General features: G+C 46.8%; 1 protein-coding gene across 3 annotated transcripts in view; it reads left to right on the top strand.

Moving 5' to 3' along the window:
* NCAPG2 (non-SMC condensin II complex subunit G2) overlaps positions 1 to 16,640 on the top strand; it is a 126,572-nt gene that overhangs the window by 67,456 nt on the left and 42,476 nt on the right. For all 3 annotated transcript variants that reach the window (XM_088445426.1, XM_088445428.1, XM_088445427.1), the window contains exon 13: positions 11,863 to 12,015. In XM_088445426.1, coding sequence (XP_088301552.1) covers positions 11,863 to 12,015 — 153 coding nt within the window. The remainder of the gene's footprint in view (positions 1 to 11,862; positions 12,016 to 16,640) is intronic.

Raw genomic sequence — 16,640 nt, 5'->3', positions numbered from 1 at the left:
TTGGCGACGGATTCTCCTCTCAGCACAGGAGCGTCCCCACCCTTGGTTGAACTGCTTTGGGACATCCCCAAGGTCAACCCTGTGGACCCCCTATGGACCCTGAAGTAGAAAACGAGATATGGTAAGAACTTACCTTTGTTATCTCTGTTTCTACGAAGTCCATAGGGTCCACAGGGCGCCCGCCCTGATGCACCTGGCTTCATATGGGCTGTGTGGCTGGTCACCGGTTTTCCGTCTCCCATTTCGGTGAGTATGGTTATTGAGTGTTCCAGTTTTCCCTCTCTTTTTCTCTCCTCCTCCGGCCTTTGGCTACTTACAAACTGAGGTGCCTCTGGCTTGGGGGTGGGGTTATAGGGAGAGTGGACCCAGTGCATCCTGGGAGCTAAAAGCTTTAACTGCGTGGTGCCCGGATTTGGTTCCCAACCTATACCCCAAGGTCAACCCTGTGGACCCTATGGACTTCGTAGAAACAGAGATAACAAAGGTAAGTTCTTACCATATCTCTTGTTTTTTCTCCTCATCTGATCAGAGATTGACGTTTACTGCTGTTACTCAGGAAGATTCCATACAAACGGGAATGTCTTGGTGAATGATAGCGCTATTAACTAAAGATAAAGTGTTCACTTTTAGTGAAGGGTGTTAATAAATTATTAGAGCTAATACACTATACTGTTGGCTTTTCAATATTCGTTCAATAGAGATGTAATGAAGAACTCTACGAAGAACATATTACCCTTGATACATAGCACTAAGATTTGATCATGCCATTTTGTGATATACTTTCTGTTTAGACATTTATGATGATGCTTTCCTTGTGACCATATCCGTTTATGTTCTGGTGTTCCCACTATTCCCAAACCCACTTTTATTTATAGACTCAAACAGCCCGTCATTCATCAAGAAATCTAAATAACCGTTGGCTTGACGGGTCTCGCTCAAGATCTCCTATGGTGAAAGCCTGTCTGCTTATCTGTATCATCCTTATTGGGGGACACTGCTATACCTTGGGGTATAGAGGACGCTAGTGATGGAGCAGGGCACAACTACACTACAGACTTATTGGTTTTGACTCCTCCCCCTCTGTCCCTCCGCTAGAAAGACTTAAGGGGGGTATCCACTTAGTGATTTAGCCAAGCGATTGCACGATAACGATATCGTTATCGTGCAATCGCTTGCAAATCGCACATGTATCGTGCATGCATCGGGCATGTTTTGGTCAGAAGCGACCAGCAATGAGCGTGCCCGCTGGTCGTTTCTGACATCCGACATCGCCCGTACATGCTGGTCAACCTGATGATCTCGTCAAGTTCAGCATGTGCGGGGATGAGGGATGTGCCGGGACTGAACGAGTGAACGTTCAGTGTAGGCACATCACTAGCTATACAAACGACAACACGATTGCAATGTCGTAATCGTGCTGTCGTTTGTATATCTATAAGTGGATACCCCCCAATAAGTTTGTATTTTTGTGCCCATAAAGTAGGGAAATTTTTCTTCTGTGTAGAATTTTTATTTTATTCACTACATTAGGGTATAAATGTGCTCGACTATATAGAGCATGGGCTTCGGCGCTGATAGCTGCCGTACTGCCGCTTCAGACTCTCCACCAATAGGCTCCTGGCAGTGTAGGTCCCCAGGCCCACGAAGTGAATTAGGACTGGGCACCTGTGACGTGTAGTGGCTCTCTGAGAGCCATGGTAGAGAATGAGTTTATTCTCCACTATCCCAGGCTAAGATGGGCCTTGTAAGTGGTTTGCGCGGTGCTGCAGACATTTACCTATGTGGTATTGAGAGCCCATATTGAAACGATAACCGCCATTAATACAAAATGAGTGCTGCTTTTCCACCTAAGTAGGTGAGATAATTACAAGACACACTGGGTCAACCCTGTCACACCCCAATGATGGTGGGGATGGGGCTAACAGGCGGTCCATACTTAACCTGACTGGGAAGACCCCTCTTAAGAGGAAGACCCCATCTGTGGAGATAGGACTGGAAGATGACCAAAGGCAGGTGGGGTACACCTTGAGGTAAGTCGCCACTGCATTATATCAGTAGATTGAGGCGTTATCCCCTGTAAGGGAGAATTCTCCTTGGTTGCTGCACAGTTACTTGCCAAAATCACCTCACAGCTTCTCCCTGTGGCTGGTGCTCCTGTCACACTCACACTGCTAATAAGGGGTAAATGTATAAAGCTTTGAAAAGAGCGGAGAATTCTGCCAGTGGCACACTTTACTCTTTTCACTGCTTCATACATCTATTCCAATGTGCTATGTGGTTAATAGGGCAGAATTCTCAGTGTACAGTGTGATTCTCACTTAGTGCCGTATTCAATTAGTAGCGAAAACGTCAGTTTTTTTCGGCACAGGCGAAAACGGACGTTTTTCGTCAAAAAAGGCAATATTTTCTCAAAAAAACAGGCGAAAACGCAATTGGCGAAAAACTGGAGAAAAGTTTTCGCCAGGCCAGGCGAAAAAAAAATGCAAAATCCCTATTTTTGGCTAAAAATGTGGGGATTTCTTTCAGAACCCTTTGGACATCCCCCCTAATGATAAATTACTCCCAAAAAATTTCGTAAGTAGTGCACTTTGGTGAAAAACGACCGCACAATTTTGGGTGAAAAAAAAATTAAAACCGTTGAAAATGATGCAAAGCAATTTTTTTTTTTACAGGAAATTACTGTTCCACGTAAATAGGCGGTACCTTTAAAATGGGTGCAAGTATATTTTCACGTCGTAAAATCGCAATTTTGAAAACCGTAAAAAAAACGCCAGCTGCGACCGCGTGCGATGTGTAAAACACTTGACACATCCATAGCGCCCCCCAAAAAATCAGACCCATTACATTAAAACTATTTTCAATGGTTTTTATTTTTTTTCACCCAAAATTGCGAAACTTACGAAATTTTTTGTGGGTAATTTATCATTAGGGGGATCTCCAAAGGGTTCCGGAAGAAATCACCACTTTTTTTGCCAAAAATAGGGATTTTGCTTTTTTTTTTTTTCCCGCTGTACCCCCACTGTGAAATAAAAAGTTAAAGACAAAACACACACACCGTGACTAGTAAAACTTTTTCATACGCCTACCCATTCACACATACTTACCTGCTTCCAGATGTGTCTCAAGTAGAATCCGTGTGCCTGGCCCTGCAAAAAAGAATCTATACTCTCCTAGATCCTGGCGCTGCTCTCCGTAGTATCCAGGGTCTTGGCAAAACAAATAATCGAGTTACCCAAACCAGACCGGACATATGTAAGTATATGCTGTTGCATATACTTACACCTCACGAAATGACAGCTGACCGAAGTCAGCTGTAATTTCTCACGGGGCACGAGCCAATCAGCGGCCTCTTTACATGTAGCTGACGCTCATTGGCTGGGACCCATGTGGGTGTAATTAAATAAAAATCTCTTTAATTATAGCTTACAAAACTGCTGGGGCAAAGCCTGATAGGCACTTTGTTTTATTCTGCACACCCTCCACATTAATTATCCTGTGCTTGAAGTGGAGTCGCCATTTAAAGTGAATGTTTCCATTGTTGATGTCTAAAAAGCTACCACTTCCCAGTACCAAATGCTGCTTCTATTAAAGATAGCACAGACAGAAGATAAGGCTATTATTCAATTGGCGTAACAGCTCAGTGAGGCAGGCATGTTTGCTCAGTGCTGAGTTAAAATAAGACCCTGTTTTTTGTGCAGGAACTAAACAAAATTTTCTCATAAGTCACGAAGGAGAAAGTTAATTCCTTCCTTTTTTAATACACCCAAGCTCTTAAGGTTGAAGACTCTAGTGCTTTTGGCAGTCAGACAGGATGAATGGTTCCTTTGCAAGAGAACAAAGCTCTTCTTCCAGAATTGTTATCATAAAGGAAGACCTGTGTGGTCACAAAAGCACCAAGTATGTAACCCTACGTAAAATGTAGAGTTCCTGGCTTCTCTAGATATCGAAGACTCTTATTTCAATGGATTTCGCATTTCACGGGTGTGCTCATTCTTGCGATATATGCAGGTTTCATGAAACAAACTCGCATTCACAAACTCGCACCTAATTGGATTCTTAAATGTAACAGAATACTGCAGGAAACAGGCACTTAGTGTGACCTCGGAGCCAGATAGTAGTAGTCTTACTTAGAAGTGAGTTATTCTGCCCATGTGCAGATCACAGGAGCAGGTTTAAATAGGGTGCTCAGATCATACATTGGTCGAGCAAGTCATGTGAGCGTAACTCTGGGACAAATTGGATTAGAGTGTTCACCTGACTGGAATCCAATATGGCTGCTACCATGCAGCCAGACAGAATGTACCCAATGGAGAGGTAACACGTCAGGAATACCGTGGACAGCCAGGAGAAGTGCAGGCAACCATTATGTGAGCACCAGACAGGATAAAGTAGGGCTAAGACCCCGATGTGTGACATAGCCTTTGTGAAAGTTGGAGATTATTTAATCAAGTAAAATATAGTGTGGAGCACCTCTATTTCCAGAATTCAAAAAGATATAAAATACAACTCACTGTTTATAATAATATTTAATACTAATTCAATTTCCCTCAGTATAAAAAACGGGTACATCGGTTCACTACATTCTAAGGCAGTGATTTACAATCTTTTCAACTCGAGGCACGCTACACAAGCATTTAAAATTGCCAAGGCACACTATCCGGCTATGCGCTGTGCGTGACCAATGAAAAAACATACACATTGGATCCCACATAAAAAACACACACACACACTGGCCTCCACAGGAATAAAACACACTACATTGGCCTCCACAGGAATAAAACACACTAGAGTACAAGTGCGCTGAGCTGACCAATGCGGCACACTTGACAACCGCTCACGACACACTAGTGTGCCACAGCACAGTGGTTGAAAAATGTGGTGTCCAGATACCAATATAGTCACAGTGTTAGTGACCAAGAATATATAAATATATAGCGCTTCAGGCCATTTAAGACATCTGTGAAATAGGAGTCGAGCCACACGTGCAGCGTCAACCTGGGAGAGCGAGACAAGGGTGGAGCTGTAGCCGGGTAATGTAATCAAACTAGCAGCACGCATACCATCTTATCTTGGCTCCCAGATAAATTTACCTCCTTATCTAATTTGCGCTTTGGGACTCACTCATACCCTATTAAGAGGGTTTATTATCATATTTTCCTGTTGTCTTAAATGGCCTGAGGCGCTATATATTTATATAATCTTGGTCTCTAACACTGTGACAATATTGGTATCTGGATGCAGTCAGGAAGCCGACGGTCGAAATGCCGACCGCCGGCTTCCCGACTGTCAGGGTACTAATGACAGGCGTCGAAATCCTGACTCCTGTCATTAAACCTACGCTGGGAGCCTGACGCCCGGCATACCGAACGTAGGTATGCCGGGCAGCGGTGGAGGGTGGGGAGGACTGTGGGTTAGGCCAGTCAATGTTGCAGGGATTTCCCTTAACCCAACATGGGGCACGCTTTAGGCGGAATCTGCATATTGTGCCCTTTCGCCTACTCTTCGCTTTGGCGATGAATTTTCTTATGTATGCCACGTTAGGTAGGCGGTCTGGGATTCGCCAAAGGGAAGCTTTTTCGCCTGCGCAATACTTTTTCGCCTGATCGAGACCTTTTGCAAATGCGAGATTTCGCGGGCGCAAAACTTTTATGTGTAAAGGGTATTCTGTGGAACTCCCTTCATCAGTGATATCACTGGAATGTTATCTGCAGGTTATCCATTTCCTGTAGTTCATTACATGTCTAGTGAGTACTGCAACCTTGCCTATGTTCTCTTGAATGCTACGTATCGCAAAGTGGTACTTTGTTGGAAGTCCATATACTCCCTTACAGGGGGAGACTTCCAGACCAGCTATGACTAAGGTGGGGAGCCAGAGGATGGAACAGGGGGCAGATGCCTTGGATCCATATATGTTAATGAGGCCGCCTTGGTTATAGGTCTCCTCACTTCTAGAATTTCCTCGGCAGCAGTGGCGGCACGCCGCTTCTCATGGAGAGCTGATGCAGACTCCAAGAAAGGGTTGGAATGCTTACCCTGGCCCTGATCTGGGAAAAAATTGTGAGCACTTTGGCAGCAGCTAAATCCGCATGTCTGCCATCGGCCCAAGTTCCTTCAGGGTCTAGGACTTTGTCCTTTTGGCCCTGTTGGTCCCAGGGTAAGTCCAGAGAACAGTCCTGACGGGATGGGCCTCCCTCTGGGGGACCCCAGGGTGGGAGGCCGACTTCTTCAGTTCACCCAGTGCTGGTATTAGACTACTACAGACACTTGGGTAGGAGAAGTGGTCTCTCACGGGTACGCCCTCTCCTTACACAGAAGGTCTCCCAGCTGGTTTTTCACCACAGGCCTTCAGTCAGTTCAAGACAAGGTTGTGGAATTCCAGAAAGTATGGCACTCTATGCTCCAAGCAGGGGTTATAGTGTCTGTTTCGTTGCCTCTGAGAGGAACAGGGTTTTACATCCAACGCCTTTCTGGTTTTGACACCCAATGGGTCCTAACGGCCTAATCTCAACCTCGAGTCCCTCAACAAGTCTTTGAGGGTCCCTTGGTTCAGGATGGAGACTCTGCGTTCCATCATATTGGCTACGGAGCCTGGAGATTTTATGGTGTCCTTGGACATTCAGAATGCCTACCTGCATGTTCCAGTTGCTTTAGCGCACCAGCGGTTCATCAGGTTTGCAGTGGTCAATCAACATTTCCAGTTTCAGGTACTGCCATTTTGGCCTTTCCATGGCACCTCGGGTGTTTACCAGGGTCATGGCAGTTATGGCAGCCCACCTGCGGATGCAGGGAGTCTGCCTGTTACCCTATCTGGACGACCTTCTGCTATTAGTAGGGTCTATGGGGGTACTTCAGGGCCATCTGCAACAGACAATATCTGTGTTGCAGAATCACGGCTGGCTGATAAACTGGAAGTGGTTCCTCACAACGAAGGAAATTTGTGACAGAGGAAGAGATCTCTGCGTTACTGGCAAAGATTCATATTTGTCTTCAGAGTCGCCGAGTGTCCCTTCGCTCGGCAATGACGTTACTGGGATCCATGGTGTCGAAGTTCAAAAAATATGCCCAGTTTTCACTCCAGACCTCTGCAGAAGTTGATCTTCTCCAGATAGAATGGGTTGCCCCATCGGATAAAGACACTGACAATAGTGCTGTCTCTGGTCTGGTGGCTACAGACGTCCCACCTCAACAAGGGACGCCCCTGTTGGATCTCGGACTGGGTCCTCCTGACGAAGGACGCCAGTTTATGAGGTTGGGGGGCTGTGACAGGCCCACACTTCTTTAGGGAAGGTGGCCGACAGCAGAATCTGCTCTTCCAATCAAGATATTGGTACCTCGAGCGGTATTCAGAGCTCTTCAGCAAGCTAGACTAGTTCTTCATGGAAATTCCGTGCAAGTCCAGTCAGACTACGCCACCACAGGAGGAACCAGAAATCAGGCGGCCATGACACAGGTTGTCCCGCTTTCTGACTTGGGCTGAATGCAATCTCCCAGCCGTCTCTGCAGTGTTCATACCAGGAGTCCTTAGGAATTCCTAATAAACCTTTATACCCAAAATGTCGCTATTTTAGCGTAACCTGTCGCACAATAAATAATTGCTTTTCAGTCCAACTGTTGTTCCAAAACACAAAAGTAATATTATTCACATAAAAGATAATACACGCTTTGATCTAAAACAATTAGCGCAAAGAAGCAAGTAAATACAGAAGGTACAAACCGATATAAACGCTAGCGCTTTGGAATCCAGTACTCAGCCATCAATCCTGAAGCCTGTAGTCATCTTGTAAGGGAATATGACTCCCTTACGGTTCACAGAGCCATAGCCTATATAACACACAGATCACATATAAACAATAGAGACGAGCTGGCATGATTTAATTGGTTCTTGCTTCAGGTCACTCCGTTCATTGGTTAGTTCATATGGTGTCATCAGCTTTCCAACTGCTTCTTTGTGTAGGTTTCCCTCCTGGAGAACTAATAAAGAAAAATACATACAGAGATACATTCTAACCTATAATTCATATCTTGCGAATGCCTGCTGCGATCTCCTTGCTGGTAGAACCGGAAACCTACAAATAAACAACAAACAGTTTTAGAATAGCACCAAACACGGTCTGCTTATCATGTACTAAACCTGAGATCTTAAATACAGTCGCTTCATTACATAATTATTAATGAATAAAACCTTGAATATTAACCTTAATGCTAAGGAACCTTTTTATGTAAGTGTAAGAATATTGCGTAGTTTCGCTAATGTGTGGTGCGTTTGTGTATTTGTTTTATTTAATGTGTGTATGCATGTAAGTCTATGTGTGTGTTATGTAATTTAGGGTATTTGTGATGGATTAATGTATATTATCCATTTCTAACATTTTACCATCCAAGCATTGCCTGGACCATTGTAAGGTGTAAGTAGAAGTTTTATTTTTAAACGGGGGAGAGAGACCCACAGCTGCTTGTAGGTGCCACATAGTCTAGAATAGCCTGGGACAGGCTATTCTTCACTTAATTAAGATGTAGATGTCCGTTCCTATGAACCAAAACAGCACTAGACAATAGGCATACAACTGCCAATGACTTGCAGGTCCATGACAGTAATTCGTAAATTTACGTTTAGACCACTTCCTTTGAGCATACTAGTCTCTGTGTACATTTTACAGACATACTGTATTTGCATGCCGAGTCTCTCAAAACATATGCAAACACCCACAGACATACACGCCAAACCTCTTTTCCACACTAAACCTTGACACAGAGCAGCGTCCAAGCAATTTGTCATCAGACCATAGACGACTAAATCGTTCAGATAATAATTTGCACGATGAATCATAACCAATTTTTTGCTTTCGACATCCTCAATTGGGAAGCAGACTTCCTCAGCCGTCAGGATGTGCATCCAGGAGGTGTTTTAATACCTAGTGAACAAGTGGGGCCTTCAAGAGAAAAACCTCATGGTCTTCTGACTGTGTACGGGTCAACAACAAGAGACGAGGAGGCTCTTCTGGTAGACGACTGTCGGTCCGGTGGACCTTCCAGTTTGACTACCTCTTCCCTCCGTTCTCCCTTCTTCCTCGGGTACTTCGGAAGTTCGAGCAAGAAGGAGGCACACTCCTGTTGATAGCTTAAGCGTGGCCCAGACGTCTTCGGAGCCTCTCCAGAGACACTCCGATGCTGTTGCCTCAACGTTCAGACCCATTGTCTCAAGTTCCTTGCCGTTGCCCGGACCTGGGTCATCTGTCTTGACGGCGTTGCTGTTGAGACAGCCCTTTTAAGGTCCAGGGTTTTTTTCTAGCTCTGTAGTTAACACCATGCTCAGAGCTCGGAAACCTGCTTCTGTAAGAATTTACCACCGAGTGTGCCATACATTCTTTGAATGGTGTCGCCCTAGAGGCTATGATCCTCAGGTGTTTGGGATATCCAGGGATTTGGCTTTCCTACAGGTGGGTTTAGATCACAGTTTTCACCTTGCTTCCCTGAAGGTGCAAGTTTCTGCCCTGTCAGTGTGTGCTACTCTTCCTGATGTCCGCACCTTTATGCAAGGTGTACTTCGTATTCAGCCTCCCTTTGTTCCACCAGTGGCTCCTTGGGATTTGGCTGTGGTCCTGAGGGCTCTCCAAGGACCACATTTTGAACCACTGGGCTCAGTGGATTTCAAATGGCTTACAGCTAAGACTGTGTTTCTTCTGGCCTTTGCTTCGGCCAGAAGGGTGTCAGATTTGGGGGCTCTCTCATGTCGCCCTCCCTTTCTGATTTTTTTCATAAGGACAGGGCAGTGCTTCGCACTCGACCTGGTTTCCTACCTAAGGTGGTATCTAGTTTCCACATTAATGAGGAAATTATAGTGCCGGCCTTTAATTCCCCGGACCTCTCGGCTGGTGAGGCCTCCTTGGATGTGGTACGTGCTCAAAGCATTTATGTTGACCGTACCAATTCATTTCGGAATTTTGTTTGTCCTCTATGGTGTCCGTAAGAAGGGTTTGCCTGCCACTAAGCAGTCTTTTTCAGGGTGGATTCGCATGGCGATTTCTGAGGCTTAAATTCATGAGGGCCTTCATGTACCATCCTCTGTTAAAGTTCATTCTACTCGGTCTGTGGGTCCTTCGTGGGCAGCTCGTCGTGGTGCCTCTGTTGTTCAGCTCTGCAAGGCAGCCATGTGGTCTTCTGTCCATACCTTTGTGAGGTATTATGCATTTGATACCTTCGCCTCTCAGGATGCTTCCTTCGGGCGGCGGATTCGCCTTTCAGCACAATAGCGTCCCCACCCTTAAAGGATACTGCTTTGGGACATCCCCAAGGTATCCTGTGGATACCCTATGGACCCTGAAATATAAAATGAGAATTGGTAAGAACTTACTCTTGTTATCTCTATTTCTACAAAGTCCATAGGGTTCCATAGGACTCCCGCCCTGTCGCACCTGTACTGCAGATGGGCTTTTTTCTGCTCACCAGTTTTTTCGTCTCCTTCTGGTGAGAATGTGATTCTTGTGTGTTCCAGACTTTCTTCTCTCTCTTTCTTCTCTTCCTCCGGCCTATGGCTTGTTACGTAACTGAATTGCCTTGCTTCGGGGGTATAGGAGAGGGACTCCAGTGCATCCTGGGAGGCTGAAAAATTAACTCTGAGGTGCCCGATGTCTGCCGCCATTGCCTATACCCCAAGGTATCCTGTGGAATCCTATGGACTTCATAGAAATAGAGAGAACCAGGGTAAGTACTTACCATATCTCAAATTTTTTTACTTTTTTTTTTACACCGTTTAGCTTTGGGGCACTGTCCCAAGGGAGCATTCTGCAATTTTTTCTGCCAGCTTTCATAGGCAAATCTTTTACCTATTCCAATAAATTTGACTTTCCGCACCTGCGAAAAGTCTTCGGAATTGACTACGGGGATAAGTTTTCGCCTGGCGAAATGACGTCACCGGCAAAGCTTTTTCGCCGAAAGCGGCTTTTTACACCTAATTGAATATGACCCTTAGTCGCAATGCGATGCACAAAACTGCTGAACGAGACTGCGTTGATTAATTTTATTTGCAACACTTGTATATCTGTGTGAAAGTCACGAAGTGCTATGAAGCAGCAGTGCTGTTTTCCACTCCAAGTTCCATTGTGCTTAGTATACAGATTCAGACTTGGTCGCACACAGATATACAAGTGTTCCATATCAAATGAATCCGTGCAACCCCGTTGGGTAGTTTTGTTGTGTAGGAATCGATCGACTGAGGAAGAGAGAACTTTTCATTAATTGGCTTTTGTTAGAGCATTGAAGTTTTATGTCACAAAGGCACTGCAATTTAGGAAAGTGGATGATATTTCCTCTGATTTTAAAAGAGGTTAGTCTGGGACAAAACAGACAATAGATGTCTCACATCAGTTATTCAACAAGCTGGCATATTCTACCAGATCAGTGAGTACCTGGTTGGTGCGGTACGGGGATTCGGCTGAGCATTTTTTTCGGGTGGCCACATGGTCCTCCAGGCATACTTTTTTAAACATTTTCCAAACGTTGTGTTTTTCATCAAAGGATGCCAGCTTGGGTTGGAAGGTGTTACGAGTGGTAATATAAGTGTACTCATTAGACTAGGCAGATTTTGAAATTTATCTGGGGATACTGACCTCTAATATTCCTATTAAAATGCTGTACCAAAATGAAATGTTTTTAGACTGAACAATGTTAGATTCTTTTTTTGGTTCTGTACTGTGGAACTTGATTAGAAACCAATGTTTACTGCCGGATTGGGATATTGTAGAGCAGTACAAAACATACTGAATATTTTAAAATGCCAAATTCCTGAAAGAGGGTTTTATATCAATCTACCCCAGTGTAGGCAAAGTAAATGTTTGTATTAAATATATATATGTTGTTTTTCAGTGCCTGACCATTCTTTTGGACAACAAATTAAGTCATCCATTATTAGAACAGATGTTGCCGTCACTGAAGAACAGTCTCCACGATAATTCAGAGAAGGTCCGCGTGGCTTTTGTAGACATGCTCCTTAAGATGAAGGCTGTCCGAGCTGCTAAGGTATTTTATAAATGCAGTAAGGAGAAGTTAAGTGATGCAAGTTTCATACCTGTTTCAAAGGAAAGGTTGAAGGAAATGAACTTCCTTTTAACGTTATGTAAAAGACCATGAAAGCAAATGAAACAAAATGAATTTTCTCCTTCATCCACTAGGGGACACTGGAGCTTCATGACAGTGGGGTATAGACGGTGGGTTGAGTTGAGCCTGGCACTTTAAAAATCTACAAGTGTGACTGGCTCCTCCCCCTCTATGCCCCATCAACCCCAGTTTTTAGAATGTGCCCGAGTAGAGCCGGTGCACAGGGGCTGTCTCCAGCCCTTATATTAATTTTTATATGATTTGTAAAAGAATCAAGCAAGAGGACAGGCAGACTGTTAGCTGTGACAGTCTGCCTGCATCGTGGGAGCCGCCAGAGAGGGGACCACACGGCTACTGCAGCCTGTGTCCGGTCACCCTATGGAGGGGAGGCTGCTTTAGGCAGTTAGGAGTCATCAGACTCAGCGGGGCCCGCCACAGCTACCACTGGCTTGTGTCCGGGTCCCCGCTCTCCCCTCACTGCCCAGCGCTCTGGCCGCAGCAGCTCGGTGAGTAGCACACCTCTCCTGACTAGCAGGAGAGGTGAAAATAACTGCTGGGTCTGAAAACAGCGCGCGGCTGTCAGCCCCGCTGTCAGTTGCCACGCTGGTGTTGTGATAGAACACCGGCGCTGGCTGTTAGGTAGGCGCGCTCACAGCGGTCCTGCCTCTGCGTGCCGGTGCTTGTGTAAAAGGCACCGGCACGGTTATCACTGGGGCGGTCGTGCCGCTTGCCCCCGCTGTTAGTGCGGGGACAGAACGTCCCACTGTATAAGTGTATGCCGCGCGCATACAAAGCGGCGGCCATTAGGGGAGGAGCTTATGGGTCCCTCCTCATTTTCCTCCTTCACTGCCTGGGCTAGTTTGGCGCGCTCTGAACGGGAGTGGCGCCTCAGACTGCAGGCACTGAGCGGAGGGGGAGAGGAGCAGATGAGAGCATCTACAGGGGGTCTGTAAATACAGAGGGTGGTTTTAACTACTTTCTGGTCCTATTGATTGCTCCTCCCTTATATGCCTGTCTGCCCCTGTTACTGAGTTGCATTTTCTTGAAATTCTGCTCCTCTTATACTGCTCTGCATGCAATTTGAGTAGCATTATTATTGAAATTCTGCTCCTCCCTTATTGCTCTGTCTGCTCCCATACTTGAGTAGCATTATTATTGTAATTCTGCTTCTCTCTATACTTCTTCTGCATTCCTGAATTGTATGTGGTGCTTGTCTGTGAGTACATGATGACATCCAGGACAGAAAAAACTGCATCACAAAAGCTGTTTGCCTGCACTAAGTGCAGGAAGAAGTTTACCCATGCTCGCTCCGAAGGGTCTTCCCTGTGCGAGACATGTGAAGCAGACAGTGCTAACACGCAGTCTGTCACTCCCTCCTTCATAAATAGTTTGGCCGGGGTCATGGCGGACCTTTCTTCTGAATTAGCCGCTTCCCGTAGGGAACGGGAGTCTGCCAGAGATCTACCTGGCACATCTCACCCTTCTTTTCTAGCAGAACCAGCGTGGGCTCAGAATTTAGTCCGCTCGGTGAATAGCCTTGCTCAAGCGATGGGTTCTGCGTCTAAAGCTCCTGAAGCTACGGTAAGTCGCTCATCTAAAAAGAGGGCTCTTCCGGCGGTTCTCCAGTCGGATGAGGATTCGGCAGCGGATCACTCGTCTCAGGAGGAAGGGGAGATGCTGGACGAATCAGACGTAGAGACTTACTCACAAGAACCTGAGGCATTGCAAGGTATTGACGCACTCATTCTAGCGGTAAGGGAAGTTCTTAAGATTTCTGGCCAGGAAGCTCCAGAATCGTTAGAAGACTCCTTATTTGCCAGGTCACAGAAGATGGCCGTCACATTCCCTGTTTCTCTCCAGTTGGATGAACAGATGACGGCAGCCTGGCAGAATCCGGACCGTAAATTCCAGATTCCTAAGCGTTTCTTCTCTCTTTACCCATTTCCTGCGGAAAATAGGAAGAGGTGGGAGACCCCGCCACCTGTGGATTCTTCGGTTTCTCGGTTGTCAAAGAAGACCACGTTACCTGTTCCAGGAGCTACTACATTGAAGGAAACCTCAGAGCGGAGATTAGAAACCACTTTGAAATCCATTTATACGGCCGCAGGTGCACTTCTCCGCCCGGCCTTGGTAGGATCTTGGGTCAACAAGGCTGTGGAAAAGTGGGCGGAACAATTGACTGAGGGTCTTAGATTCAGCACTCCGCGAGCAGATCTGATTACCTTGGCAGAACATATTCAGGAGTCTGCTGTATACTTAGGAGACTCCTCCAGAGATATCGGCCAGGTAGGCGCTAGGATTTCTGCTTCGGCGGTCTCTGCTCGCCGGGCACTTTGGCTTCGTGCCTGGCAAGCGGATGCGGAGTCAAAAAGAGCAGTGGAAGCTCTTCCTTTCACAGGCGATATTTTATTTGGTCCAGAGCTGGACAAATGGATTTCGCTGGCCACTGGAGGTAAGAGTACTTTTCTACCTTCATCAGCACCTCCTCCGCGTCGCTCGTTTAGGGGACCTTCCTTTCGTTCCTTTCGAGCATCGGCAAGATTTCAGGGACGATCGCGAGGTTCGTCTTCAGCGGGGCGAGGAGGCCGTACTAGAGGACGTCAAGCAAATATTGGCCGCCGTCCAGATCCCAAGCCAGCAGACAAGCCTGTGGCATGACGGGCTCCCATCCCATCTCGGAAATCCGAAGGTGGGGGCACGCCTCCAGCGTTTCTCGGAGGTTTGGAGACGGACTTCTCCAGACACTTGGGTTCGAAATCTGGTATCTCGGGTACAAGATCGAGTTCGCTTTCACTCCTCCTCGGCGTTATTTTACAACAGGTTTGCCCGTCGATCCCTTGAAGCAACTAATTTTGCGTCAAGCGATCGAGAAACTTTTGCTGGCCGAGGTCCTTGTGGCGGTTCCCACTGCACAAAGGCAACAAGGGTTTTACTCAAACCTTTTTGTGGTTCCGAAACCAGATGGGTCAGTCAGACCCATTTTGAATCTGAAATCATTGAACCAGTATCTTTCATTTCACAGGTTCAAGATGGAATCTCTCCATTCTGTCATTGCAGGACTAGAGGCAGAAGAGTTTCTGGTGTCGATAGATATCAAGGACGCCTATCTGCATGTCCCAATTTGGGTTCCTCACCAGGCTTTCCTCAGATTTGCCATCAGGGAAGCTCATTTCCAGTTTCAGGCCCTGCCATTCGGTCTCTCGTCAGCTCCCAGGGTATTCACCAAAGTGATGGCCGTCATGGTGTCTCACTTGCGCTCTCGGGGGGTGACGATAGTTCCGTACCTAGACGATTTACTCATCAAGGCTCCGACGGCAGAAGTCCTTTTACACCAAGTGTCCCTTACACATCAGATTCTCATTCAACATGGATGGATTGTGAACTTCCAGAAGTCTCAGTTGATGCCGTCCCAGAGACTTCAGTTCCTAGGAATGATTCTAGACACTGTTCTGCTTCGTATATTCTTGCCAAGGGACAAGGCCATAGCCATACAGGAGCTGGTTCGTCTAGTGCTCAGACCCAGGAAAGTATCTGTGCATCTTTGCATACGTCTCCTGGGGAAAATGGTGGCTTCCTTCGAGGCCATCCAATTCGGCAGATTTCACTCCAGAATATTTCAACTGGATCTTCTGTCTCAGTGGTCCGGGTCCCACCTACAGATGCATCGGCTGGTGCGTCTGTCTCCCCGGACCCGCATATCCTTGCTCTGGTGGCTTCGGACGGAGCATCTGTTAGCGGGTCGCCGCTTCGGAATTTGGAATTGGACCTTGGTCACCACGGACGCCAGCCTCCGCGGATGGGGAGCGGTGGTTCTGGACAATCACTTCCAGGGGCTTTGGTCGCAGCAGGAGTCCCTCTTACCAATCAATGTTCTCGAACTGCGGGCAGTCTACAGAGCTTTGATACAGGCTGCTCCTCTGTTACGAGGACTTCCGGTTCGGATACAATCAGACAACGCCACGGCAGTGGCATACATAAATCGCCAAGGGGGAACCCGCAGTCGGATGGCAATGAGAGAAGCCAGTCGCATCCTTCTGTGGGCAGAAAGACACGTAGAGGTCATTTCAGCAGTGTTTATTCCGGGGGTCGACAACTGGGAAGCGGACTACCTCAGTCGTCAGGATCTTCATCCCGGGGAGTGGTCCCTTCATCCCGAGGTCTTTCATCAACTGGTTTGCAGATGGGGGAAGCCACAGATAGACCTGATGGCATCTCGGATAAATCATCAACTACCCCTTTACTGCTCCAGGACCATGGATCCGGCAGCGGTGGGAGCGGATGCTTTACTGATCCCTTGGCCGTACAGCCTTGTGTACCTGTTCCCACCGTTTCCGCTCCTCTCTCGGATTCTCAAGCGGATCAAACGAGAGTCGTCCACCGTCATCCTAGTGGCTCCGGATTGGCCTCGTCGGGTTTGGTACTCCAATCTTTTATTCCTTCTGGCAGACGAACCTTGGCATCTTCCGCTACGATCGGACCTTCTACAACAGGGTCCATGTGTGTACCCGGATTTACGGCGGCTTCGTTTAACGGCGTGGCTATTGAGA

This window comes from Taudactylus pleione, unplaced genomic scaffold (assembly GCF_031769625.1).
Source record: "Taudactylus pleione unplaced genomic scaffold, aTauple2 ptg000380l, whole genome shotgun sequence".
In the NCBI taxonomy this organism is placed as follows: Eukaryota; Metazoa; Chordata; class Amphibia; order Anura; family Myobatrachidae; genus Taudactylus; species Taudactylus pleione.
Note: the sequence above shows the minus strand (reverse complement) of the source record. Positions and strands in the feature narration are given on the sequence as shown.